This window comes from Stegodyphus dumicola, chromosome 8 (assembly GCF_044657685.1).
Source record: "Stegodyphus dumicola isolate Sdum_Otavi_A_Nest chromosome 8, ASM4465768v1".
Lineage (NCBI taxonomy): Eukaryota > Metazoa > Arthropoda > Arachnida > Araneae > Eresidae > Stegodyphus > Stegodyphus dumicola.
This window is the reverse complement of record NC_140775.1, coordinates 110,295,579-110,322,125: the sequence shown is the minus strand read 5'-3', so window position 1 is coordinate 110,322,125 and position 26,547 is coordinate 110,295,579. Positions and strand designations below refer to the sequence as shown.

The 26,547-nt window shown below is 34.3% G+C and overlaps 1 protein-coding gene across 3 annotated transcripts in view; it reads right to left on the bottom strand.

Annotated features, from left to right (window-relative positions):
- LOC118184869 (BOS complex subunit NOMO3) overlaps positions 1–26,547 on the bottom strand; it is a 57,212-nt gene that overhangs the window by 22,891 nt on the left and 7,774 nt on the right. For all 3 annotated transcript variants that reach the window (XM_035354596.2, XM_035354594.2, XM_035354595.2), the window contains exons 3-5: positions 18,106–18,669; positions 8,710–10,451; positions 556–814 (exon numbers count right to left, since the gene is read on the bottom strand). In XM_035354596.2, the coding sequence (XP_035210487.1) occupies positions 556–814; positions 8,710–10,451; positions 18,106–18,669 (2,565 nt within the window). The remainder of the gene's footprint in view (positions 1–555; positions 815–8,709; positions 10,452–18,105; positions 18,670–26,547) is intronic.

Genomic DNA, 26,547 nt, shown 5'->3' with positions numbered 1-26,547 from the left:
TTTTTTTTTTTTTCTTTTTCGTTTTTAAATTTTGTTACTGAATCAGCATACCATTATGCCCTTACATCCATGAATTAAACATTATTTGAGACACTCTGAAGTCCTTGGCTGTAGAGTGTAGTTGGACAGTGTGTTCATTGCTTTTTACTGTGAAGGCAATGGCATTAAAAACTGTGAAATAAAATGGAGCCTGTGGCCTTACATTAGTGTAACAACGTTTAATTTAGGATGTTAAGAAACCAGCGATGTATGGATACCTTGCAAGATATGTTTTTTCCTTATCAGGGGTCAATAATAATAATATTTTCTTTTCTTTTGTTTAACGTCGTAGCATTTATATCACAATTTCACACTAACTTTAAAAAAAAATTTCATATACCCTCTTTTGTTACACATTGTATTATCCCCAAATTGTGCTAAATATTGTGTTAGAAGAAACACAGATGAAATGTTAAAAAATATTTAAAATAAAAGTATATTGAATACACAGAAAATGCTCTAACATTAAAACATACAATGGTCACACATAAATAAACTAAAGCATTAGATTACTACCTTTAATTTAATCTCTTTGGGTGTAGCACGCTCAATATGCTGATTAACATCCATTCCTGGTTTCAAATGTAACATATATTCACATTCTGGTTGCAGCCCTCGAATGCGAAATGCACCTCCTTGTTCACTAATGGCCTCTTCTTGGTACTGACCACATGTACTGCCAGCTACACCAAGGGCCTCAACGGCTATTCCAACTTCTGCCTCTCCAGTTAAAGAGGTTACAGTACCATACAGACTATAAGCTACACGCTTACCTCTGGGGGGGAAAAAAAAAAAAATGCAAAAGTATTTACTATCTAGAAACAATTTTAAATATAGTGATGAGAAAAGACATACAAGAAGAATTAAATGGACGTAAATTAAGAACAAGTTTATGGACAACATTGCACCGCACTTTGATTGACTTAAATTTAGCAGTTCAAAAGATAGCATTAATTACTCCTATTTTATTGCTACATATGTAAACAACAGAGACAATTGTAAACAGATTGTTGTATGAATCAGATGTAAAAGAGATAATATCTTAAAGACAAATAGATTTTCAGACACAGTGAATGAATAAACAGTTCGACTACATTGGTGATCAAGAAGAGCTTTTCTGAAAAAGAATTCCATCTGTACTTGTTTATTTCAAAAGTGCTTTTGACAGGATATGGAGAGCTGAACTGCTCAATAAACTGATTTCTACTGCTACCTCAAGAAGTCTTTGCATATTATTTTTTCTTCTCCAAAAATCTATAAGAATTACATTTCAATATGCTCTGTGTTCTAAAAAAGGATGGACAGTCCTGCTGCAAATGTGGGAACAACCACAGGAGCAAGTTTTGCACTTTAAAACCCGAGGAAAAACTGACATGCCTATTTTGCTCGCAACAACACGTCAGTTCGTACCATGGGTACCCTGCAATTAGGAAGAGACTTGAAAAATAAAAAGAAAAATCAACCAAAAGCAGTTACTCCCATCCCTACAGCAGTAGACTTTCTCAAACTGATTGAAACCGAGACGAAATCATCAAACAATCCACCGAAGCCATACAGAGAAAAAGCGAAGAAAACTCTACAACCCCCACCAGGGTTGCCACTCAAACAGGAGAATGAAATTCCCTGACTTTTTCAGGTTTTCCAGGTGCGTTTCAAGAAAATTCCAGTCTATCCGCGTAATGTACGTTGGCTACGCTAAGAGGTAAATTATGGTATTACTTGTATTGTGTAGCAAATTCACTTTATTCTTATTATTCAATAAATCCCAGAGGACATTTATTCTTAATTATTCTTGGTATACTTTGTTTGATAATTTTGTTTACTTTTCCACTTAAGAAACTTAATAAAATTTAAGATATATACATTGGATAACAAATGTATGTTTTATTTAATTATTAGTCATGATCATCACCAGTTCAACACGAGGCTAATCCGGTCCTTATAAATCACAACGCAATGCTAAATAGTTAGGTTAGATTTTAGGTAAATTTAATTTGTGTGAGGTATGTTCTTAAAAAGCACCTTAACACTTGAAAACATAAATATAATTATAATAGTTGTTGTTTTCTCCATTGAAGATTGAGATTAGAATCTTCCCAATCTGGAATAAAATAAGGCTTTTTTTTTGCAGACATTCTGCAGCTAAACGAAACAAAGAAATCTATTTTAATAAATTGAGGTATTTTATATTTAGTTCGCAGCATACATAAGAAAAAAATATGTGCATTAAATTTCGTGATGGTATGTCATCATACTGCTAGAATTAATTTCAAGATTATGCCAGAGAAAATTTCCTGAAATTTAGAAATATTATTTACTAATAATTAATAAATTTAGAGGGAAGAAGCATCATTAAATTATACGAATAACATAAAAATAAAGATAATTACTGAAAAATTGAATTAGAATAATCAACGATATTTTAGCGAATATAGTTATATTACATGGTTAACCTAGATGACAGATTACTATTTTTTATTTTACTGCAAAATGGCAAGGTATTTATTAAAAAGAAAAGTTTAAAAAGATTTTGCGGTAAAATTCTAGTATACGGTAAGGCTTTGGCACTACTAAAAATACTAGGCTTTGGATTTTGAAAATTGTCGCCAAGACCAAAATGACCCGTTTACTGCGCATCATCATGTCGCCAAATCCATACACGGAAATTATTTTAACCAAAAAACGTCTATGCAAAGAATCTCTAATTCTTTGGTCTATGTAAAGAAGAAAATTTTCCATACAAGTAAAATGCTATTACGCCGCTAGAATGCGGAGGGAAAATTTGCCAAGGGATTTGGCGACGGAACCTGGCGGCCAGAATTTCCCTCTCCGCGATGTGTACCTGAAATTGAGAAACGTGTTAAGAAGAAACGTTCTTTGACAAAAAGAAAGCTACGAAAATCCGTTTTTAAATTATTGCGAAAAATCCAAGAAGAAACGTTTTATCAAAGGACGTTTCTTCTTGGATTTTTCGCAATAATTTTAAAAACAGATTTTCGTAGTTTTCCCCCCCTGAAAATTACTAACCTAGGAATTAATTTACTTGCGCCAAAAAATATTTTCTTTTAATTTAGAGTTTAACTACTTGCGCTAAGACTAAACTTCACGTTTGCGGTGCCGTGCGCTACAATATAGCAAGTGGTAAAGTGTCTCATTTACGCCGCTCCGCATCTGCGAGTGCAATCCAGAGCTGTAACTCGAGAAATAAACAATCTCGTTGTTAGGCGACGTGTGCACCATGTTATTTTCATTTTTGCGATAAATGCTTATCGCTCGCAGTTTGAGACAAAAAATCTCGACGTGCGTGGCACGTCTTTTTAGCGCAACTGGTTAAAGAAATTTTAAAGGATATTCATTTAATGAACTCTTGACAACGTACCTTCGAACTTCGACACCGGTTTCCAGCTTTGGCGGCAGATATATCACGCATGCACAGCTGTTTCCCTCTATGATGGAACGGTGCCATGTCTGTTGCAGAGAGGTTTTCCTTCTTTACAATACATATTCTTTGATTCTAACCTCCATGGTACCGTATACTAAGATTAAACCCATTTTGTTTTATACGAGAATAGGTACTTTCTTTAGTTCATGCACTGCACATGCGATTCTCGAGAATACTGGAAACCAAAAGTTGCGGGAAACTTGCTTTGCCTTTCTAAAAGGCAATCAAATTGGAGCTGCGAAAATTGGCTCTATGCCAGCAGACACTCACGTGATACGCAATTCGCCAAAAAAGTTATCTCTTCCGACGTCGGCGCAAAAATCTTTTTTTTTTTTTTTTGGCGGGATCATTGTATGAACTTCCCTGACTTTTCCAGATTTTGACAAAAATACTTAAATTCCCTGAATTTTTTGGTCAATTTTCGAATTCCCTGACTTTTCCCGGTTCTCCCGGTTTTCCAGGTAGCGTGGCAACCCTGCCCCACCACAAGAATTTACGGAAGCAGTAAGTTGGCTGCAAGATCCGAAAATAAACAGATTCCTGAGAGACATTATTTCACACATCAAAATGATATGCACAGCAAAAACTACAGTAGTGAAGTTAAATGCAGGATTTTGAGCAGCTACAATGATGATGAAATTTGCAGAGGAAGAAGATTAAGCTTTACTTGAAAATTCAGCTGATTTTTTCATAATTTTCGTTGTGTAATTTATGTTTTCATTCTACAGGACATCCTGTTTCCAGCAGCATTCGCCGAGGCCAGTCACGTGGGTGGGTGACCACCCATGTGACTGGCCTCGGCGAATCAACTTCCTTCAACTTGGAGAGGAGAGTCACAGCTCAGATGGCTACACCCAGATGAAAGTAACTTTGCGACCAGATGCTTTTCAAAATTTTCACATCATACGTGCTTATGCACAAGACTTAGGGTTTCACCATTTTAGGTGGGGAGGTTATCTCCCACGTATTTTAGTTTTACCAAGCCCTATGGGCAATTTTCATGTTAGGCAGTAAGAGTAGTAGATGCTACTAAAGGCTGCTCTTGCCAGGTTCATAAGATAAGATTTTTTTTTTTTTTTTTTTAATGGAATAGCAAAATAATAATAAAAGACAGAGAGAGAGTCATTAAAATTATTCCTGCAGGATATTAATGTGTGAGGTCTAGGATATTTTTAGTATGCTTAATTGTATTAGTATCAAATTTCAATGACAGATGACACTTCAGCATACTCTAGGTGAGGTATGTGCTCCAAGATTATACTATACTTGACATAGTGGAAATACAATGGCAAGTTTGTAAATAAGCAGACATACACAGAATGCAGTATTAGGAAAGTATGAAAAGGGTGTATTCATTAGAACAAAGCATATTTGAATAGAATACGACAATGATGGTACAACAATGATGAGCACTTCAAGTGCAGTTTCTAAAGAGACAGAGAACCACATCAGAATTCAATAAAACAATTGCAGGAGAAATTTGCAAGAACCTGGCAGGTAACATCAGACGTCTGCAGTTTTACAACAAATTGACAGACCATTAAGAATGTCACTATTTGTAGTCCAAAATGATTGATTCTTAAAACTACAGCTGTATATTCATGGCAGCAATGCAAAAGATATTGCAAAAATTGGTTATATTTCCAGACAAATTTTCTACAGGAGACAATAAATTCACATCATTACTTTCAAACTTTATCTTATTGGACTGATGAGTTTTTTTTTTTTTTTTAAATCTTTCTGGAGGACTATTTGATAATCCCATTATTGTATTACATTAACTACTCCCATACAGTTGGCAAGTGTATGTATTACCCAGCTTATTAACCAGATCTCAATCAATGTGATTTCTTCCTTTAGAGCAACTTGAAAAATTGTAATGCATCAATAAAATCACACTACAACTGCAGAAAGTGTAATAATCATAAATTATGAATATAAAGCCATTCCAGTAATGACAGGGCAGAATGTGTCTGCTAACTTCATACTTAACTTACAACAAATAATTTACATGCATATTTAACCCCTTTACGACGACATGTTGCTGAACAAAAAAACCCTCCGCAGATGGGTGTGTCATCACCTGGCTGCTAGCGGCAGTTGGGACTGCTGCTAGCAGCCAGGTGATGCAATGGTGCAACACACCGTCTCCGAGGTGAGTTATGCTAAATGGCATGGCATTTCATAAGAAGATTAGCTGCTCATGCATATATGATACACCCGTCTTGAAGGGGTTAAAGGTGGACATTTATTTTAAGAAAAGTTTTATGAAATTTGCAAAAGTATTCCAGTGATTGACAGTTTTAGAAACTAAACTGCCATCGGTTAGTAGCATTTGGTTCTAATACAAGGAAGCATACTAAACACATTCTTGCCCTCACACCTTAATCTTCTGCATGAATAATTTTTATAACTGTTAACATTCCTTTGTTATTCCATTTTAAAAACCACTATATCTCTATAGGGCACCCTCTGTCTATGGTCAAACAAACTCTGCCACAAGAAGCAGTGTCAAGTCCAGTTTTTTTCAACATCACAATAAGTGATTTAAGTGAAACTATTTCCAAACTTGTTTCTGTCATACAAGATTTACTGATAATCCCTTGTTTGTGGACAGAACTGATTTCACTACTTTGATGAACATTCATCAATAAGCCTAAAAGTACTAAAACAATGGATAAATTAAAATAGGATGTAATTAATATAGATACATATAATAACTATATTCTAATTTTTTATTTTAGGTACAAAACACAATATCAACTTCTGTCATAGAAATAAATATATTTATCTGAAATCCTTGCCTGTACTCGAAACTGAATTAAAATAACAGGTTACTAGAGCTACTAATTGGGGGCAAACAAAATCTAAAGCATTTAGTTGGAACTATCTGTGGCTTGAATCAAGACATTTTATGTATAGTCTACAAAAATTACACATGTCTTGCAACTGTATGTAGCAGCAAGATCCCAATAAAACAAAACCAGATTTAATGTTTTCCAAAATAATACGCTGCATTTGATTAATGAAGGTATAAAACTGATTCAAATAGTTGCTATGAGATGCAGAGTACACTGGAGCTTCTACGACAAAAAACAGAACACCATAATTCTTACATAGGAAATGCTGAGAAGAATAGCACACTTGCCTAATAAATTCTGCATCAGCATGTGAAAGGTTAAAAACTCAAAGACTCTTCCATCCAACATTTAAAAAATTTTATGATACCAATGACATCTTTAGACTGCTTGATTTTCCCTTAAACATGAAATGAGTCCCCTTGAAAATTTGCAACTAACCCACAGATCCTTCAATCTAGTTTGAAGAGTAAATAAACACTCTCTTCAGTCTGAAATAAAAAAATGCTACTTTGATCACTAACCATGCTGGATTTTCCTTTGACACATGGTTGTATGTGTACACAAACGGTTCTGAAAAAAATGCATCCAAAAATGCTTGGGCTGCTGCTTACTCAAATAGTTTCAGTATTTACTGCCCTTCAGGAAAATATTGCAACAATCTGGATACACAGATGAGAAATATTTCCTTAGCAGCAGACAAAATAACAATAATTCTTGAGCATAACACTGCATTTTTTGCAGATTTTCAGGTTGCCATTATGTCTTTTATTACTCTCGGTTATACTATTAATGATCTGATCTATTCTTTAAAGTGAAATTAAATTGTCTTAGGATGTCTAAAGAAAATAATACAATTCTTCAGTGGATTTCAAGCCATTTGGAAATGAGAGAATAATCTGAATGACACAGGCTTTATCTCATCCTTGGTCACCACTGTGAAACACCAAGTGGCTTGTTTCCTCTAAAATCAATGAAAACGGACAATCTTCAAAAGAGGATTCAGCTATAAATAAAATCTAGAACTTATCATTGGACCAAAATAATTCTATTAGAATGTTTAAAGAAAATGTAATTCCTAGGTGGATTCTGAGTCTCAGCAACAAGTTAGGAAATGCACAGGTGATTTAGTTCTAGATTGTCTAAGAAATTTGTTACTAATGGTAGTCTGATTAAGTCCAGATTTCAAATACTTTAATCTGATTCTCCTTTACTGTTGCAAAACATTAAGCAGATTGCCTTTTCTGTTCCTATGAAAAAAAGAGACAATTAATACTGGTGGATTCAGCTTTAGATAAAACCTTTTAAACATATTACAGAAAAAAAAAATATATGCATCTCCATTTCTTGCCTAGGGTTGTGAGGCTTGCTAGTTTCAGATTAATCACTGGACATGACTATTACAAAGACATTTAAATCATACAGGTACAAAGGAAACTTCTAATAATTCTCTATGTTAGTAGGAGCCTATAAATTAACACAACATTTTATTTACTTTAAAGTTTTATCAATTTTATATCTAACAATTCCTTGGAAACTGAATTTAATTTGAATGACACTTAACTCTTTCGATTTACTATTGTACCATTTGTTGACTAACAGCAAAAATACTGGCAATGGTTATAGAATTAAAAAATAAATAAATAATAAAATAACATAATCATTAATTCATTTTCTGATTTTTTTAAAACCATTTTGGCTCTTACATCTTTCCCTCCTCAACAATGATGTTCTACTGGGTAACATTCTAATCTTAGGACTTTTAACATATTCAGGATTAGCACTGATCATTCCTCTACTGCTGAAATGTTTTATTTTATTTAATTTTTCTGGAAAATTGAGCCTTTTTATAAAATGACAGTAAATGCCATGTATTTTTTGCTGCCTATATCAAACAGAGTTCCAGAGTGATAGGGTTATTGCTCCTAATGCAAGATTAGTGCAATTTGAATATTATTATTTCATTTATTAATTGCCTTTAATGTTAAAGATACACATTCATTTCACCTAAGAAAGCAAACATACTCACTAAAAATTCATTAAAAGTACTTTTTTAAGAAATAAAGTGCTTTAAAATTATCTAACCAGTTCTCTTTCAGTTATATAACGCTAACTACATCAATGGGCTTTGAGGGTGCAAGCTTAATTTTTGTGAAAAGAAGTTAGTTTACCCAGAACTCTAACAACCCTAAAATAATAAATGGAATGGTATTCCTTAGATCAGTTTTCTACACAGGTTATTTTCTAAACAGTGAAACTACTGCCAGAAAACTATATGAGACAAAAGGAAAATACTACTAATCTTTGTCACAGATAATTTTAAGATCATATCACAAGCAAAATTTTTATATTAACTTGAAGGAATATTACCTGATTTTTATATTAACCTGTGTTCCTTCTTTTATATCAATCATTTTAGAAGATGGGTCAAAACTAAATTCTTTTAACATTGGTCTCAAGAAGTATTGTCCTGGCCCTAATCCCGAAAAAGAAAGTCTTCCATTTTTCTGTGTTACACTGTTCTTACGATAATCTGTTCCACCACTTAATGAAAGTAAAACTCCAGGAAGAGGTGAACCATCTTCATTTGTAACTTCTACCACAATTTCAGCTAGTTTGAAAGCTAAGAAATTTCCTAAATTATCCAAAGGTTTGAAAACATAACCTTCCACCTCTGCATTCACTATATAATCACTCTCATCTTCCAGAGGTCCAACAAGGAATTTGCCAGCATCATCTGTTATAGTTTTAGTATAAAGTTCCTGAGTTTTTTTAACTAGTACTTTTATACTTACTCCACCTAGTGGAGGTGTAACAGATCCATTGAGAAACAAGCCTTTCTTTCCAATGATTTCAACAGCATTTTCCAAACAATCATCTTCGACTTTAATAGTTGCTCGGGCAGGGCGAAAGAGCAGTTGCTTCGATGAAACTCTCAATTCCAACTGAGACATTGGTGGAACAAATACTGAAAAGGTATATCTAAAATAATCCTTTTTCTTATCTAGTGGCTCTTGTAAGGATATAACTTCTTCACTTCCAGAAGACTGCCGTTTAACAAATACTTTAATATCTGTAACATTTAGTTCAGTTAAAATATTGCCAGTTACTAAATGTTTTGTTGGCGTTAAATTAATTTCTACAGGATTGTTTGTGTCAAACTTAAAAGAATCTTTTTTATACAAATGACATCCAATTGGTATAAAGTTATAAATGCCTTTTTCTGGCAAACAAAGTACATTCCTCGATTTCTGAAGTTCTACATTATGAAACTCTCCTGATGGATATTTTACTTTAAAAGATGATGCATGAGTCAAGGTTACAGATGCCTGGAAACCTATTTGAAGCAATTCCAGATTCAAAATATCTTTATCAGTAATGGTAAATTTTAATGTTTTAGATTGGAAACACCAATCATCTTTTACTACAGTTAAGATATAATTACCAGGTAAGCATTTATCAAACTCAAATGTGCCATCAGTCATAACAGTAGCTGCTAAATGTGGTCTATCATGTGATAGAGGAGCTAGATCGAGCAATAAATCAATACAATCTTCGATACATTTTACTTTACCTCTAACTTCTGCCCTAAACTGCTTAAATTCAATATTCAACACTGGTTCATCGGCCACCTGAAGAGAATACTTTTCAGGAGAGAACTTAAGACCAAAACTATTCTCAATCTCTGATACAACAGGCTCTAATTCATATTTTCCAGGAACTGTACTGCAACAGAAAGTACCATCTGATGGAACTGGCACAAGTAAGTGTATGTCACCTTTAATAGATTTCACACTTATGCTTCTGTCACTCTTTTCCAAACCTACAGGAAATTCATCAATAATAAGTTGGCCACATACAGAAAATTTACTGACAAAGATATTTGGAAGTTTAGGTGTGTTTGGATTAATTTTCATTTCAACTGATTCAAAATACATGTATGGTTTTTTCAACTCCAAAATATAAATGCCAGCTCTCATATTTTCTAGGTGATATATGCCATTTATGTCTGACTTTCCATGAACTTGACCATTTATATATACTTCAACATCTGATAAGCTCTTGCCATTAGGTCCTGTACCTATCCAACCACTAACACTGAAACCTTGAACCTATAAAGTAAGAATTAAATGAGTAAACAACACTTCAAAGTTTTTAAATGGACAAATTATAAATGAAAGTAACAAGTTTATAAGGGGATGCATGCATTTATTTTATACAACAATAATATAATGAATATAACTTTTTATATTGCTTAATTCAATAAACTTCCATAAATTTATGTTTGCTGTTATACAATTTATTAAATGTACATCATAATGGCTATTTTATAATTTTATTATTTGTTCATCACCACATATTTAAAAATTCAATTTTCTCTCAATTTTTTAAAATAGTAAATATAGAAAATAACATAAGAAAATAAGGGAAAGAATTCTTTTTTCTGATCTATGAAATTTCAAGACATTATGAGCTATAGGTTTCCAGATATCAAAATTTTGATGCAAGATAAGTTGAAAAATACTGGGTACACACTATATCATAATAAGTGATGCACCAAGAAAGAGTTAACTAAGTGGGATGAAACTGTGTATGCCCTTCTTTTACAACAGGGTTTGTACACATTTCTGCATAGGGATATTAAGTACTTTTAAGAACTATCAATGAAAAAAAATTAACAACCTATCAGTAAATATGAAATGAATAAACTAGAGTAAATATCAACATCCAAACTATACCTTTTCAATATCACTTTTATAATTTGTAAGAATAAAATAAATTTTCAAGTCTTCTGCTTCGAAAAAACATAATGTTTTTGCAGTGTGCCCGAACTAAAAGATGATGGATGATGATTCTTCACCACCAGGATTTGGCTATCAGGTCCTCTAGTACCCAGTCACCCTCTAAAATGGGGAGTATATAAGATATTTTCTCCCTCCTTTCTGCATGCTTTTTTTGTGTAATGGCAGCACACTTGGCGCACATTCGAGAGGTCCAGGTTTGAGTCCTAATGACGGCATTGATCATTTTTCACTTCTTGCTTCAAAAAAGCCTAATGACTCTACAGCTTCATTTCATCATGTAATCACTCAGTCCAAAGGATTAGGCAGATTTTTTTTATCTAGTATATGTTAAACTGAGGAGTAAAATAATAATCACTATGACTAATAACAGAAGCTTGGTTGTTGCCTCCAGCTGCATGCTTAGAAACAGATAGCTACTGATTAGAACAGACGTGAATGTCTGATGTTGATAAGGTTGATTAGTTTAGGTTAAAATAACACATCAATTTAGAAATCAAACAACAAAAATCAAGCTTAAAAAACTGCAAATTTTCACAGGACTATTTTTGATGGTTTTACCAAACCATCATCCTCAGCTGTCAAATTGCCACACTTTGCTGGTGATTTGCTAGTGCTACAGATTTGCTGGAGTTATAACCCAGTTAATATACAGTTTTTAATACACAATTCCAATAAGCCATTGAAGCACCAGAGGTTATAGGTTGTTTTGTATTAAGTTTCATTAGTTATAAGGAACAAAGTTTTACATTAATTTTTACATTTTTGTGTATTACAGTACAAAGTCTGTAATCCGGACATCCATTATCCAGAATGTTCTATAATCTGGACCTCAAAGCCACAAACTTTTTTTTTTGTATGCTTTACACATGTGCATTTAGCACAAAAAAACGAAGCAACTTAAATAACTTACATTGAAAGAAATGTTTAATAAAGTAAACAAATAAATATTAAGTTTTTTTTTTGTAAATTTTGATACCCTTTAGATAATAACTGCTCTTTATTTCATGAATTACGGTTTCATATTTTTAATTGTATAATTTCTACATGCCATCATACCAGATTTAAATTGATGATCCATAATCCGGAAAAACCCTTAATCCGGAATCGCCGAAGTCCCAACGAGTCCGGATTACGGACTTTGTACTGTATCTTACATCCACAACAAGGATTAAGGAAATGCAATAAAATAACTCACCTTAATATGTAAAGATAACTTTTAAGGGTAAAAGCAAAAAAAATTGCAGAGTTACACATCCTTAAATTATAATAGATATATATGGTTACAATTACACTTTTTTATTAAAAAAATGTCCATCAAAAAAGCACTACGAACATTTTACAACAGTGATAATTTATGATATTGATTTTAAAATGATATTCGTATAAGTATACATTAAAAGCTATGAAATATTTATGTTTTGTAGCAACAACAAAATATTTATGGGTCTTTTTAATTTGAAAATTTCCTAGATATTTCAGCTAATTTACATCCATTTCCTTTTCTTTAGCAACTTTTTAAAGTTTATTTGTTTCAACAAGTAAGTAAATGTTCTTAGTAGTCTCTGCTTTATATCTCCTAATTTGTTAATGTTTCTCTGAAGCCTCTGAAGAATGAAGCATTTCTTTTTTTTTTTTTTTATAAAATCAATTTATTTTCCAATGAGTTTCTTCATTTTAAAATCTCCTGATTTAATTAAAGACTTATGTTATTCTAACGAATTGCTTGTACTTAGAATGTATACAAGAAAATGTTAAATTTATTTCTTTAATAATATGAGTATAAATATGAAATGGTATTAGGTCAGGGGCAGTGTCAGAACCAAGAGACAGAATTTTTAGTATTTAGTGAGGCACTGAGCAACTAAATCCAAGGATGGCAAAAATTTTAGAATTTAGTCAGGTACTGAGGTATGTATGGTACACTGAGACACATAAGATGAAATTTTTAACAAATTGTTATTTTCCAGTTTCTTTGCTTGCTTTAATGCTTGTGTCTAATGGAAAGATAAGAAAAAAGAGAAGACAAACTGGGAAGATTCTGGGATGAAAAGGAGAAGATTGAAATATTTTGTTTTCGCTGTTCTTCCAAAAAGCTAAGAAATTCATCACAAATTTTCTATGAAACACATCCATTAGGTGTTAATACCATGAAGACATTTTTCATTTTGTCGCATTTTTCTGGAATTGTGCGTCGATTAATCTTGCTTTTAAATCCTTCTAAGAAGCTTGGTTTAAAATTCCTACCAACTCTGTAAAAGCAAAAAAGGTTAAATGATTAAAAAAAAGTTCAGAAAAGAAAAGTGCAAAGTGAATTCTCAGGAGAAAACTGATACACATTTAAAGTCTGACACCGCTACATGAGTAAAAAAATTTAAAAAACAAATGAACTTAATTTAAAAATAATTTCAATAGCTTTTTTTACTTTGTTCTGAAAAGTGTTTTGGAAACTGTGCTTTATATTTATAGCATTTGTTATTTTGTTTCTTTTTCAAAATATTCCGAAGTCGCAAAAAGCAAAAATAATCTCACTTTAATGACAGGAGAAAATAAACAAAATGTTTTATCATTATTTCTTAAATATGATTTTAATATATTATCATTATTTTTATGATATTTATCAATGTTATGATGATAGTAAAAAAATCGCTAAAATTATGATAAGTTGCCAAATTTTGCACCTCATAAAAGAACTCATCTTTCAAAAAAAAAGAAATGTCTTTTTGATGCAATATTTTATGAACGCTTCATTCCCAAAAAAAAGAAATAATTTCATAATATTTATGTTTCAAATGAAGCAGTGCCTTGTGCCTAAATCTCAAATATCTAGTATTAATAGTTGTAAGGAATTCAAATATTAACTCATCACGTAAACATCTGTCAATGGACTTACCAAAATATATTTCTCCAAAAGGTTAATTCACAATCAAAACAAAATGGCAGTTGTAAACAACAGCAACAGAAAAGGGGGGATAGAAATGTCAGATAAGTAAAATTAAGAGCCTTTTGCCAATTTTGGCCAAAATTAAGGACTTCTAAGGACCAAAAAACATTTCCCAAAATCTAAGTCCTTATAAGTATTTTAACGATCGTACAAACACTGTACAATACAACACACAAACGATTAACTTTCTGCGGCCAATGACTAATTAGCTAGAGCTCCAGTGGACTGCAATGGAGCATCCAGATGGTGTATAAAACAGAGGACATTCCAATGTTAATTCCAAAGTCATAACTCCCTTGCAAATGTAGTTCCGTCAAACCACATGGACTGTACCAATGCCTTGCAGGCTGGTTTGCGAAGAGTATGAGCAGAAGTCACTATTTGAGAGAGGATGTACATTGCGCTAAAAACAAAAATGGGACAGTTCTCCCGTTCTACTGGGCCAAATGACAAAATTCAAACTGCCTTTTTCATATCTCGAGAGCAAGACTTAGGATACATATATATTAGATTTATATATAACATTGTTCTAACATAGGTATTTTGACACAAAATCAGACTTTTAATTTTTTTCCATATTTCCATTCTACGACTCAAATTATGCCTAGATATTAAATTTTGTAAAATTTGGTGCAGAATTTATGGAGAAATTCAAGCATTTGTCTTGGCGCATTTTTTCAGTTTGTGCCATGAATAATTCACTTAGCAAACTTCTTAATATATGGCAATCAATTTTCCTTTCCCTTTCATTTTGCCAGAGTTGAAAAAAAGGCACCTCGCTCCTACCTTTTTACATCATGCATGAGTGGAAAAAAAAGTCACATAGTTCCTACATTCAAATAATTTTAGCAAAGTGTCTAAATCACATTTGATGTTTTATCGCTTTCAACAAATATGCCAAATTTCAAAATGCACTAATATATAAATTCACTTATATCTTCGGAAATTTTGAATAAAACTGTAATTTTTTGCAGATATGCTTACAAATATGTCTACTTTAAGATGATGGTAAAAATTTAATAGATTATAATTCAAATTGTTTTTGAAAAATTTATAAAAAATATTTTAAAATACAAATTTAAAGAATAAATCATAAAAAATGAGTGAATTTTATTTGAAATGAACCTGAATTTAAAAATATGAAAGAAAGAATTAAATAAGTTTAATAACAAAAGAGAAATTAATAAACATATACCAAATTCAATTAACATTGAGGAGCTAACATTTTGAAAGCTAATTTTTTAAAAACGAATCGTGCGATTTTTTTCAAAACTTAATAGTTTGGTGTAATTTGAGTCGTACAATGGAAATATGGAAAAAAATGGTATGTTATATCAGAAAAAGATTTTGTGTCAAAATACCTATATTAGAACAATGGTATATATAAATCTTATACATATCTTAAGTTGCGCTTTCAAGACATGAAAAATGAAAGTTGAATTTCATCAATCGGCCCAGTAGAACGGGAGATATAGAACTGTCCCCCTTTTTTTATGCAGTGAACAACTAGACTAAAGTAAACAGGATGATCAAACCACAGGATTGCTAGACATTTGGGTTGAAGCGATGTAACCATTTGACAATGTTCGCAGGAATGGGTAAATCACTGCCATACAGTATAATAAGGTAGTGGTTGGCCAAGACAGAGGACAGAATGATCGCCTGATTAGCACTCATAGCCACTGATACATTATTATCAACAGTCCAACATGTAACTGGGATACCAGTGACTGCAATAATTACTGACAGGTAACTTAGCAAATGCAGGCTGAGGTCACACAGGATCTCACTGCCCCTCACCATTTAGATAACTTCTTAATACACCACTTTTTATGTTATAGTGTACAATAAATGAAACCTAAGACACATCTCTTTAAAGGTGACTTAAGTTATTCTGAAAAAAATTTACTTATAACATTATATTCTAATCTATACAATTAACCAGAAATTGAAACTTTGTTACAAATACTTCAATCGTTAAATGAGAATATGCAAGGCAGGAATCAATCAATATTTAATTAAAACTTTTACATTGGATTTTAAAAAGGGAGAAAAACCTCCTTTGAGAGACTATTTAGGGGACTGAGTATGACAAAGTTCTTGGTCTGTCAGTTTTTGGCTTGGTATGACAAAATTCTTGGTCTCTAGATTGCATCATAAATAATGTAGACAGACAAATTAACTCTTTAATTATTATGGAAAGGTAGCTATGATTTTTATTAGAAAAGTAATACGGTACAAAGTCCGAGATCCGGACCTGTCGGGACTTCCGAAATTCTGGATTTTTCCGGATATCAGATCATTAGTTTAAAAATCTAGTAAGAAGGCACATAGAAATTATAAAAGTAAAAACATGAAATTGCGATTTATGATCTAAAAAGTATCAAAATTAAAAAAAAGAAGGAAAAAAAAAAAAAAAAAGAAGCTGCTTATTATTTATTTGTTTACTTTATTAAACATTTGTTTGTTGCTTAAGTTGCTTCGTTTTTTGTGCTAATGCTTTCTCTTTAATTTTGTAGACAGACAATTTCTTGTTCATTTACATCATTTACATTGTTGAAGTCCTGTAATTGCTGTGTCGAGAATTCCGACTAACTTGTCATTCGAAATTTTTCCGTTTTCAGTAACCTGTCACTTTTTTCACTATCAGTAGCGATATTTCTGGATCTAGAACAATAATACTACAGATTTTTCCTTCCGTTAATTGGTTGATGAATGAGAAGCATTGCCATCACAATGAAAAACTCTTTATATCGTCTTCATTTATTACCACTTCTCCACATTTCTTTACAGAATCCGTTAGTTGGAAAATTTTACCTTTGGTTTGTGATATCCAAAAACTTTTAAAATTCGAGGCTATCATCCTAAAATTCAGCTGTCGTTCACTATACATGTTTGGATATGTATGAGACTGACGACTAATGACAAGTTGTTCTGCTAAATTTTATCTTACTTCACTGAGACAATTAAGCCTGAATTGTAATAGTTTAATTATTTATTATACATATGTCTATTTCTTGCACATGCTTATCTGAGTCCTGAATAAATAAATTCCCACATATACTTAAGGCTCACTGAAGGCCGGTGCTAGATATCGTACTGCCTGATACAGTCTCTGTGGGTTCTAAATTCTGCTACCAAGCGCCTCCCTTTGTCTTCCCTAAATTCTGCCGCCTTGTGCGGCCATATGAGCACTGGCACTAGCTCTGAAATTATGTGAATAACAAATCGGTTATTCTTAATTCAAATTATTAACATAAAAAAATTGTTTAGTCATCCCTAAATGAGTCATTACTCAAGTTTTCATGTGCTGATAAACATGCGGTGATGAGAGTAAAATATAATAAATAATGATTTGCCAGATTAGCGTCAGGGATATAAAATATTAGTAGGTGTAAAATCAACGATGTATCTATGTAGAATGTTTCGGTTTGACATGTACGCCAAGCAGACACTTATCTACACAGCCAAATTATTGATAACACAAATTTGTGCTAAAATGATCGTTTCTTCAATAACAATACATTTTAGTTAGTGCTGAAGTGAAATTAAGAATCAAACTCTTTAGATGTTTTATCATGCAGGGAAGGGAAAAAGGTAAATCAAATGCGCATGCGTAAAGAATACAAAAAAATTTTTCAAAAAAGTTGTTGGTGGCTTTGGGGTCCAGATTTTAAATCATTCCTGATATTAGATCTCGGACTTTGTACTGTATAATCTGGTGATATGTACAAGGATCTAAAAGTTATTCACTATTTTTTAACATTAATATTTCATTATGTGCACTTAACTTTTTCTAAAATATATTTCTTATCATTTAGCACAAAATATTAAAATTTATATGATGAATCTCACATTTCCTCATAAAATTTTACTACATATTTGAATTTTACATAAATAATCAAATGTGTTCATTTAGAGATAGTAACAAAACTGCCAGATATAATACAAATAACAAATATTAAAAACTTAGAAAATATGACAGATCATCAAAGAAACATGTAATCACATGCATATTACCTGAAAATTTTCCTCAATTTTAAGGCTGTCTTTTGTAACAATAAAATCCATTTCTGGTGGAGATACATCAAATTCAATATGCTCACCCTTGTAAAATGGAACTAACTTATAAGTTCCAGGAGGTAATGATGGAAAAATAAATTTTCCATCTTCTGAAGAAGTGACATAACACACATACGGGATACTGTACTTCTGACTGAAACCTTTTACACTGTCCATACTGCAGTTAACTGGTTTATTAATTTTAGTCTTCGAAAATAATAAGAAATGAACTCCTTGAATTGGCTCGCCATCACTGTAAACAAATCCTGAAACGTCATAACCAGCTATTATAATTTTATTTTCAGTTTTCAAATTATCATTTGTTACATGAATCACTTCTTTCTGTTCATCGAAAATCCATACTTTATGGCTAGCTTCAATGGTATATTTTCCTGGAAGTAGTTTAGGAAAACTATAATATCCATCATTTCCACTAACTGTTTCATTTTGGATTTCTAGATTAGAATTTTTCAGCACTAGATTAATACCGGCTGGACCATTTTTTCCATTTCGACTCAGAACCTGCAAGATAAAAAGTAGTATATATTAGTTTGAAAATAAATAATTTGTTAAATAGTCCTATTGTAACTATGGGTAATATGTTCCAAGGTACAGTAAATACATGAAACTCCCTGATACAAAAATAATATAAAGTTGTATATTGCTAGTATATTACACATTGCATTACTAAATAATGTAATGCAAGGTTATGACATTTAATTTAACTTTTACTAACGGTTAAGATTTATTTAGATTCTTTCTTTTACGCCTCATTCTGTCACACTCACTCAATTGCAATGTTTAAACAGATTTCAAGGCAAGTGGTATAGTTTAAACAGAAAAGAACCATAGCCAGTATGACTCATAGAAGACAATTTGGCTTCTTCTGTCAGTGCCTGTTTATAGGAAGGGAGTCACTAATTCAGAATAGATGTGAATATATGACAATCAGCATGATTTTGGTAAGTGTTGAACATTAAAATAGTTTAGGTTGTCTGATGCAGTTGATATTGTAACTTTGCATAAGATCACTGGAGTAGTAGCCAATTAGTTAGCCAGAAAACTTAAAATTTCTTGTATTATTTCGGTGGTTGGCAAACTCATTAGTCAACACAGCCAATTATCAACAGTTCAAGGACTGAAATCTTGGAATAAGAGCTACATTTTTTTAATTAAAATTATATACGCAGGTATATTGTTATTCACTTAATTAAGCTTCTTCCCTCCTCTCAGTCTCGGACACAGGCAGCGCAGGGGTGCATTTGTAATCGAATACTAGTCTAAATCCACCCCTTCCAAAATCGCTTTTATTTTATATATATATATATTTTTCTTCAAAACAAGAAGGAAAAGATTGTCAACCGCCATCTTTGGCCACATAAGAGTTGTAATCATCTTACGACTGTCAGTGTATTTAATTTTTTTTTTATTAGTACTACACATCATTCGTGCCAAGTGCGTGTTTGCATTCAGCTCAAGCAGTATTTTCCTTTATTAGTGCTACAGTGCAATTCCTCATCCAAGTTCATATCTGTGAAAGTGTGTGCATTGCTGATTGTAATTCCTCATTCAAGTTCATATCTGTGAGAGTGTGTGCATTGCTTATTGCAATTCCTCATTCAAGTTCATACCTGTGAAAGTGTGTGCATTGCTTATTTTGAAAGAGATTTTAACGCTTACGAAGTATTTACCTCTTACATACCCCAGTCCGAACTAGTGCTATAGCACATACTCAATATATGTAAAGAAGATTTTTGAGATTTCACATACATCTCCTTATTCATTATTAATACCGGAAGTTAGTGCATGGTGTTCTCGCAGTACGGTACTTACTTTATTGGCAGTGTATGCGATTTGATTGTACATCTCCTCATTCAAGTTTAATGCTACGAAGAGCTCCAGTATTCATCATATTATTCAGTGCTTTGATATAGTGCATGTGAATATTATTCAGTACTTACTTAGGGCAGTGAAAATGCTACAGCCCATACTCAATATACAAGAAAGTCTATTAGCTTATGAGGTTCTATTATACAACACCTCATCCACTTTAGTGTCGTGAAAGTGCATGCATTGTGTTCTCGCAACTATCTAATCTATTATTGCTACAGTACATGCTTACTACTCTAGCCCAAGTGCATGCGATCTGATCGTGCATCTCCTTATTCAAGTTTAGCGTTGTGAAGTGTGTGCATTGTGTTCCGCTACCTTTCCTTACAGAGCTTTCGTGTAAACTCAGTATTCCTGGAATATTGCAGGTGCATGTGTATCAATCATTCATCTCATCATTCGTTTTTTATGCTCTGAAAGCATCTTCATTGTGTTCTCTTACTTACTATGCCTTCGGATACTTCCCCATCATCAGCCGGCACGGAGCATAATATTCAACATTCTCCCCCTTCTGTTAAAGGTGCTGCTAGCACATTGACACCTAACTCCAGGTTGGAAGCAATTAACCACATCTGTAACCAACTCCAGTTATTCATCTTACAAGCTAAGGAATCTCGCAGACTAAACGCTTCTGAAAGAAAGCAATTTACATCTTTTGTAAACACCGTTCGCATAACGTTAACGGAACAAGAGGTTTATCTCGCCCAGCTACAGGGACAAGTCTTGGCTCTGCAACAACAGCAACTCGCACACAGTTTACAGCCACCTCACGAGAATCCTCAACATTCTGAGTCTTATCAAGCAGTGGAATCCTCAGCCCCAGAAGAACAGTCCACAAAAGAATATCCCTTCACTGAGGTGACAATAAAGAAGCGGAAAACTTCACCACCTTCAAGATCTTCTCCAGTTCTATCGGAGCACGTTCTATTATTAAGGTCAAAGAACTCCACACGGACACACGAAGGGATTAAAGCTCAACTTTCGGCAGATTTGAAACCCTCCCAGCTAGGGATCACATTAGTGCAGATTCGGCCCACGAGGTCCAGAGAGCTTCTCATCCGGTGTCGAGAAAAAGCCCACCTGCTACGCCTGAAACAGGCAATTGAGGACAGGCCAGCACTACTAGAGACACTTGAATTTCGGAAGCCCAAGCCAAGAAGGGAAAGTGTAATTATTTTTGGAGTACCTGAGAATCTAGGAGAAGAAGATCTAACAGCAGCACTTGTAGACCAACTGCCCAATTTCAATCTCAGTGCTTTTCAAATACGAGCAAGCCGTTCCGGGCAAAGTGGAAGGAAAAACTGGGTGATAGACATAGACCCTAAGTCAGCAGAACACCTAGTTAAGCTAGGCCGTCTTTTAGTGGGTTTTGAGTCTTGTCCTCTCCGTCCGTACATTAGGATCATACGCTGTTACAACTGCCAGGAGTTCGGTCACTATAGCAGGAACTGTAAAAACGCTCCAGTTTGCGTTAAGTGTGGTAACAGCCACCTGACGCAGGAGTGTAGCTCGGAAAAAGTGAGTTGCACTAATTGCTGCAGTAGTAATTCTGAAAAGGGGACCTCTTTCAGCACAGATCACCTAGCTACTTCAAGTTCCTGCCCAGTGTATGGAGCCCATTTCGAGAGCCCGAGAAGGACCACTGCTAAGAACTAAACCACTTCGATTTTTACAGTATAACTTGCAGAAGTGCTATGCAGCAACCATAAATACGCTGCAAGCAATGACACATACTGCTGCCAATGTCGGAATCTTCCAAGAGCCATACGTTTACAACAGAGTGATTCCTAGTGTTCCAACACACAGCAGAACGTTTCTCTCAAAGAATCAGCTAGCTGCGATTATTTACAGTGGCCCTCTCTCCCCTTTCCTAATGAAAATCACAGAGCATACAGTCTCCATCAGACTAGACACTAGTAATTGCAGCATTGACATTACTGCTGTGTATCTACCCCTGAGCGAAGATATTACCTCTCTATTAGAAGAATTTAATTCTAACCTTCTAACTGGGGCATCACATTATATCATAGCAGGAGACTTTAATGCCACCCATCAACTATGGGGCGCTGACTCGGAGAACCAAAGGGGAATTGCGGTACTAGAATTCTTAGACAGTAAGCATTTCATTGTCATCAATGCTCAGGACTCACCGCCTACCTTTGAAACATCTAGAGCTCGAGAGTGGCCAGATCTGACAATATCAACTCCCAATACAACTCCGTACATACAAGATTGGACAGTGAGTGACCTGCCGTCACTCAGTGATCACAAAATTATTACTTACAGGCTGGATACTCCTATACACTACATAATAAAGAAAAGATTCAAAATGGCATTTGGAGGACATTCTGTTTTACGGGAACACATTCGAGCGTACGTAGAGAAATTTATCAAAGATTTCAACAACTGCCAGGACAGAAACTCCTTAGATAATCTCTACGACTTACTAGTTACAAAAATAGTGCAAGCCGCCCAAAAAGCATATCGTTAGAAATCTGTAATGGCAAAACACTCGATATCCTGGTGGTCACCAGAGCTTAACACAGAGTTCGGGCACTTTGCAGAAAAGCACAATCCACAGTAGATCCATATCTATGGCAACTCAAAATGATAACATACAATAAAGCCAGAGCTTTATATAAAAGAAAAATTAAAGAGGCCAAGTTAATCTCATGGAGAACTTACTCTAGTAATGTCACTAAAGCCTTTGGACCTACTCAAAAGATAACATATAACAAGGTGTTTCGTCCTACGACCCTTTCGCCTATGGTGAATAGCACTGCCTCATCCAACATCGAAGTAATCAGTGAGATCATAAATGCAGTTTTTCCTGATGATGATGAAGATCATTTCTTAGAGGAGCAAGAGGAAGTGAGAAAAACCTACAGTATGAAATTTCGCCAAGTTACCAGAAGAGACGAACTCCCTCCTACGCAAATGGAAGTGGACATCATCATACGTACTCTGGCACCCAAAAAAGCTCCAGGACCGGATGGAATTGATAATATCATCATTAGAGAAATACACCAGGAATTCCCAAAACTATTCCTTGTGGTCATTTTAGCTTGCTGGAAACATCAGTACTTTCCTAAAAATATGAAGTTGGCAGAAGTGGCGTTATTCCTAAAATCAGGCAAAACTCCGGCAGAACCTTCATCTTACAGGCCAGTCTGTCTACTGCCAGCGCTCGGTAAAGTATTGGAAAGAGTAATTCTTTACAGACTGGACTTCTTCCTGCAAAGGAACAACGCCCTGCATCCCAACCAATATGGATTCCGAATGGGCAACTTAACTGAACATGCCATAAAAGACTTAATGGCCACTATCAAACAGAACAAGGATAACAATTTGCACTCACTGGCAATAGCCATTGACATCAAGGGAGCCTTTGACTCCCTTTGGTGGCCAGACGTAATAAATTTGCTGCACAACATGGCCTGCCCAACAGCCATTATTACCATCCTTTGCTCGTACCTCCAAGATCGAAGTGTTCAAGTAACATCAGACAGCGGCATTTTTGTCAAAAATGTCTTTAGAGGGTGCCCACAGGGGTCATGGACCAACACTGTGGAATATAGTGGCAAACTCGGCATTTCGTCAGTTTGAGAGCGTAGAATACGCTCGAATCATATCCTATGCGGATGATTTTATGCTAGTTGTGACAGGAAGGAGTAACCTCAAAATGAGATCTCAATACTGTCTTGATCTGTTCTCCCAATGGGCCAGAGCACATAAGCTTCAGATTTCGGCAAAGAAAACTAAAGCTTTACTCATAGGACGCAGCAGGCAGCTAAGACGCAACCCAAGCAATAAACTCCATGGGATACCAGTAAAATGTTTCCTCCAAATAAAATATCTTGGGCTATTACTCGACAACAGACTTTCTTGGATGCCACATATCAGGAATCTTAAACTCGAATTAGCATCCTAAGCAACAACATGAGACGCATGACCTCACATAAATAGGGTATCTCATCTAAGCTACTAAAAATTTGGCATAGAACCATTACAGAAAGAGTAATAACTTATGGAGCAGCAATCTGGGGAGGCGAACTTACCTCTCATATGAAAAGATCCCTGCTCTCTATTCAGAGACAGCAGCTACTTCAAGTATGCAGGGCCTACCGTACCACGTCAACACTAGCCCTACAACAACTAGCAGGAATTCCTCCCCTAGATTTGATAGTAGAAAGGGAGGCAGCTATCATAAGGGTTACCAGGCTGGGTCAAACTTCAACACTCTGTGGTCATAGATATCACCACTCGGACTACGAGGAGCAAAACAACTGCAATAACTTTCATCCAGCAGCTTTTAATCTCTCCGACGGTATCAGTATAAACGACCAACCAATTCAGAGGTACAGTAATAACCTTTTCACAGATGGCTCCAAAACTGAGAACGGCACGGGCAGCGCCTTCTGTAGACTAGAAAATAGAGTTGTAACATTTGAGTGGAAAAGGAAATTAGGCTCGAACAACTCAGTATACCAAGCAGAACTTCTAGCAATCAGTGCTGCAATTAGATATGCGAACACATGTCAACAGGAGAAATTCTCCATACTCAGTGATTCGGCATCAAGTCTGGCGGCTATCGCAAGTCAAAACAGCCGGAGTCCTTTGGTATACAGAATTCAGAAACAGCTTCTGACAATTCCTATTTTGCAAAGACCCACTTTAAAATGGGTTCCCGCTCACACAGGGATTCAAGGCAATGAAGCCGCTGACCTACTGGCCAAGCAGGCAGCCAACTGCACGGATATATTAGAAAGACCAACTAAACTTCCTTGGTCTCATATTAAGCGAACAACTTTGACATGTCTGCTACAAAATTGGCAAAGTAGATGGACAGAGGCAGAGGTAGGACGAATGACATTTCGCTTACTGCCAAAAGTTAACATGGAAATAAAGACCCACTGTGCTAGCCTAACACAGTTCTTGACGGGTCATGGACCATTCCCAGTATACCTGAACAGATTCAGACTTAGGGATACTCCTTTCTGCGAATGTGGAGAGGAAGGCGATATGGACCATTATTACTTCCATTGTGTACATACAAGAACCTGGCACTTGAAGAAACCAGTGGACTGTGCCTGAGCAATGTGGACGACTAACACACTCAAAAACAGAATAGCCCTTGATAAAATAGAGAAAATCTCAGGACACTGCCTAAGCAGAAACAACCGTGGATAATATTATAATGTTTCAAATGTTCAGAACTTAAAGCAGATAACCAGAATAACGCTTAGTGCCTTGCAGTTAACAACATGTAATAACTGTTATTAGTATATAATACTCAACCTTGTTACTCTGGAGTCTTTCCCGCCATGATGGTATATAATTCCGTTTGGTTCATGTCCGTGGTCGGAAGCCATCATAGCGGTGCACTCACTCACTCACTTAATTAAGCCACTCTTACGCTGGCTTTTACTAAGAATGTTCTCAATCTGATCAACTTACATTCTCTGAGGTTGACCCTCTTCCAACTCTTCCATCTACACTTGTCTTGTATACTAATTTCACGTATCTTCTTTCGTTCATCATCTTCATATGTCCAAACAATCTTAACATACTTCAACATCTTTTTTTTTTTTTTTCCCACTCAACAACACTCCCTAAAATTAGCTTAATACTTCAGTTTTTAAACTGAGATCTGGACTCATACTTTATGGCTTCATGATTCCGGATTTGTGATTTTTCTGCATATTAGATCATCAGTTAAAATCTAGTAAGATGGCATGCAGAAATAATAATTAAAGCTACGAAATCATGATTTATGAAACAATGAAGTATTTACAATCTAAAGATATCAAAATTTCAGAAAATAAAGCTTAATCCTTTGTTGCATACAAATAATTTAGATAAGTTAAATGTTTGTATTTTTTCTACTTAAAATAACATTAGTAATAAAAAAAAAATTTATTCAAATTTTGTTTTAAATAACTGCTACAGTTTGTTCACTATCGTGGACAGCATGCATATACGTACATGCTTCCCAACGATTTACGGTCATTGCATTTGAAATCATTTCCTGCCTTGTTTGCAGTGATCATTATCATCTTCTAAATGGTAAAGCTACAACTGACATGTACATACAGATCCCCCAAAATACCTTCATTTCGTCGAATGTGATTGAATTCATTTTGCTACGATTTTGTAACCTGTACCTATTGGATTCAAATGTCAAATGTTCTAGAAATTCCTTGACAAATATAAACATTTCCAGTGGTGTTTTGGCTTGATAAGCAGTACATTTGGGTTTTAATTCACTCTTTTCGGTAGATTTTTATCTACCCACTCCACAATTTTTTCAAACTGACATTTAAAATAAAATGTCTAAAATTACTAATTACGAATAAAAAATGGCAGTATAAGAAAATGTAAGCAATATTATATAATGTTTACTATGAGAAACTGTACTAACTTGGAAACAGAAGTAGCACCCATTTTCCAAATAGCAATGCTTTACTTAGTGATGCTATACAGCCATCTATAATCGGCAGTTGAAAGTTC